Source organism: Morone saxatilis, unplaced genomic scaffold, assembly GCF_004916995.1.
Source record: "Morone saxatilis isolate NCDOM2014 unplaced genomic scaffold, NCSU_SB_2.0 Contig16, whole genome shotgun sequence".
Lineage (NCBI taxonomy): Eukaryota > Metazoa > Chordata > Actinopteri > Moronidae > Morone > Morone saxatilis.
The window spans coordinates 5,378,780-5,382,096 of record NW_023339718.1 but is presented as its reverse complement, the minus strand read 5'-3'; the positions used below and the strand labels follow the sequence as shown (position 1 = coordinate 5,382,096).

Genomic DNA, 3,317 nt, shown 5'->3' with positions numbered 1-3,317 from the left:
TCTAATTAAAGATATTTACATTGTAAAACCAATACAATGAGCTATAAATACATGCAAAAACTGCTATAATACAAATAATCAAGCTTACGTTTACAGAACAGTGCTGTTAATATTGGATTTTTCCTATTTTAATCTGAATTTTAACTGTTTTCACTGATAAAAACAGTATTTTGACATTTAGTCAGTGTTTTTGTTGTAAAAACTTCCATAATTACACAAGATATCTGTCAATTAACAAAAGAATCAAAATTACAGAACAATATATAGATACGGTTGATTGTCACCAAATTTACATAATTTGATCAATGTTTTGTGAGCTGCTGTTGTTGTAGTACCAGAAGGAACCAGAAAGTGTGTTTCAACCCGCAGGAACTATTTGAGTCCAAAGACATCGCCATCAAGGCCTTGAAGGAAGACATGTCTCGAGATTTAAAGGTTGGTCATCAGTTATCTGGTGTGATTTCATGCATTTGTGTCATTGACTGGTCAGTTTATGATTTATTTATTGATCGGCAGGAGTATGACAACTTGGTGAACAAGGTGAAGGCTTCGGGGACCTCTGTGAGCGAGCAGCTCCCACGGGGCGAGATCAGAGCATCCATCAGGAACGCCTCAGAGGTCGGTTGTTGTTTGATATGGTTCCACTCACTTCGGCTGGTGCTGGCGTGTTTTCATGAAATAAACCTGTGATTGGCAGAACTTTGACAACGTGATGCAGGAGCTGAAGACTTTGAGAGTCTCTGAGGAAAAGGAAACCCCAGCGGGACCGAGCCTAAACTCTGAACTCTCAGGTTTGCACTAACCTGCTCTTCCTGGATATTTTCCTATCCACTTTCATTCAGTCCCTGATGGTTTAAAGTGTGTAAAATCTATAACATCTATTGTCAGAAATGTAATATAATATTAATAGGTAGGTTTTCATTTGTGTATAATCACCTAAAAATAATTATTGTTGTGTTTTTGTTACTTTAAAATGAGACGTTTTTATCTGTACAGGATCTTCTGGCGGAGTCCTTCATGTTGAACCGTAGTTTCTCCTACGCGCTTGGAACTGGAGGGTGAGGCAAGGGCGTTGTAATCTGAATCTTAGGTTCTGGAAAATTAAAGAGACATTGACGATGATTGCAGATTCTGAAGTATTATTATTCATCCAAAACCCTGATTTCTGCAGTGCAAACAATACATAACCTAAAATCTATAATATAAACTAAATCAAACTCAAATGAAATATCCTTTCAGTTTTATAGATTTTTAGTCCTTATATGAGGGGTTCCCAACCTGGGGGTCTGGACCCCATGAGGGGTCGACAAAGCTTCACAGATACACAGTAGGTCTATATCTCAGCAGTTCATTCATTTGTGTGCCATTCCTGTAAATTAAATTATTATTATTATATATATATATAAAAAACATTATACAGACAGAATTGTATAAAAATATCAGTACAACTAATTTTTGATCAATATTAACAGGAAATAATGAAATCTCTGGTTTTACACAAACTTCCTGCAGTTATTGAGTTCAGTGGGTTCATTGAGCAGTTTATCAGCTGTTCTCTACTGTTATTGATATTGTTGAATATAATATGAAATATGCATCAAATAAAGTCAGTTTACTGACAGATAAATGATATAAAAGGCCTTCAAGGAAGAATATTGGGAACCACAGCCTTACAGTTAGTGTCTTGAAGCAGTCAGAATTATTAGTTTCAGCTGCAGGGAGGATTCTGTCCACCGGAAGGCGCTATAGAGACCGTATGAGATTATTCACTCAGTGCTGCTGTGAACTGGTTGCTGAAGTTCCTGTCCTGAATCAGATGGACTTTTATTATTCACTTAATCCTTTAAAGAGGTTTCTGCAACCAAACTGTCTCATTTCTCTCGCTTCTTGAGAAAAGTTTAGGTTTTTATTATTCAGATCATTTTACACTGAGTGAAAGCAGATCGCTGATTTCTCCCCACCAGGTTCTCGTTGGTGAGTTATAGGGACCCAAAGTGACCTTGAACCTGAATGATGATGGAGAACCAAAGCTAATTAAAAGGATCTAATTTATTTATGTGAAATAAAGGTCAACACAATAGCATCATTAAACTCTTTATCCCAACATAAATGGTAATTATTCAACTTTGTTTGGTCTTTTGGGCTCTTTTTAAAATAGTTATAATTGATTTTTAATTAAAAAATCACAGTGACTGTATGTTACCCTTCTTTCAGTCAGTGAAACACAGGTTCCCCGTTCCCTCTTCCATCCTCTCTACATCAATATACACAGTGAAAACTGTTTTAACCAACTCAATTTTGTGCTGTGAGCTCCATCAAGAAGGTTTTTTATTTACAAAATTGACTTTGTGTCACTTAAACCTTTTTTTATGATCCTTTACAACATTTTTTTTACTTAAAATAACTAAATTGCATTACAGTGTATCTGTAATCTCAATCGTAAGTACGTTTTTTAATTGTAACATCTGGTTTTGTTTGTATATAACCAGTGTGAGGGCATTGATGTTTCTGTTTTCCAGGACCTTCTGATCGAGTCGAGCTGCATCACTTTCAAACATTTTACACTTATTTATTTAATTTTACTGTTTTACTGCAGAGAACGTCGCCGTCAACATCATATTCACTGTCAGTTATCATATTGTAGAGGTAATACGTTTTAATTACTTTGTTTTTGTGTCCTCATTTCAAAATCTGGCTACTTTATTTTTTTATTATTTTAACACTTTCTATTTAAACATAAAGTCCTGATTCTTGTCTTTTCCTTCTGTGTGCAATAAATTAACACAATTTTATTTTATTTTTAGATATTATTTAATGTCAGTGCAAATAATTTGGGATTAATCTGACCTGTGAAACTCCAGTGTGAACTGAGAGCAGTTGGGATTATTACATAAACACTTAGAGACAGTTCATTAATGCAGATTCTGTATTAACTGTATGATAGATTCAGGTCATTTTCACAGCAACAATATTTTAATTATCTGTTGCGTTTCTCAATTATATTTGCTCCTTTATTCCCTTTAATACCAACAAAGGCAACAGAATCTTATTCCTTTACCTACTCTACATAATATATTATTATTATTATTATTGCTTTCCCTTCTCTTACCAAAAGGAATAACTATTCAATGTTAACCCTAACCCTAACCCAATATCACAACTTTATTCTCACAATATTATGACTTTATTCTCGCAATGTTACCGACTTTATTCGTCCGGAATGTTACGACTTTATGTCTGCGCAAATGTTACGACTTTATTCTCGCAACTATGTAATCCAATCCAATCCACTTTTTATTTTTCAAGCGCCGCTGTTG

At 34.6% G+C, this 3,317-nt stretch overlaps 1 protein-coding gene across 1 annotated transcript in view; it reads left to right on the top strand.

Moving 5' to 3' along the window:
* LOC118325760 (dynein regulatory complex subunit 4-like) overlaps nucleotides 1-1,112 on the top strand; it is a 5,706-nt gene extending 4,594 nt beyond the window's left edge. The window contains exons 9-12 of the mRNA XM_035658556.1: nucleotides 370-435; nucleotides 517-618; nucleotides 698-791; nucleotides 997-1,112. Of these exons, the coding sequence (XP_035514449.1) occupies nucleotides 370-435; nucleotides 517-618; nucleotides 698-791; nucleotides 997-1,031 (297 nt within the window). The 3' untranslated portion in view covers nucleotides 1,032-1,112. The remainder of the gene's footprint in view (nucleotides 1-369; nucleotides 436-516; nucleotides 619-697; nucleotides 792-996) is intronic.
* The last annotated feature ends 2,205 nt before the right edge of the window (nucleotides 1,113-3,317 follow it).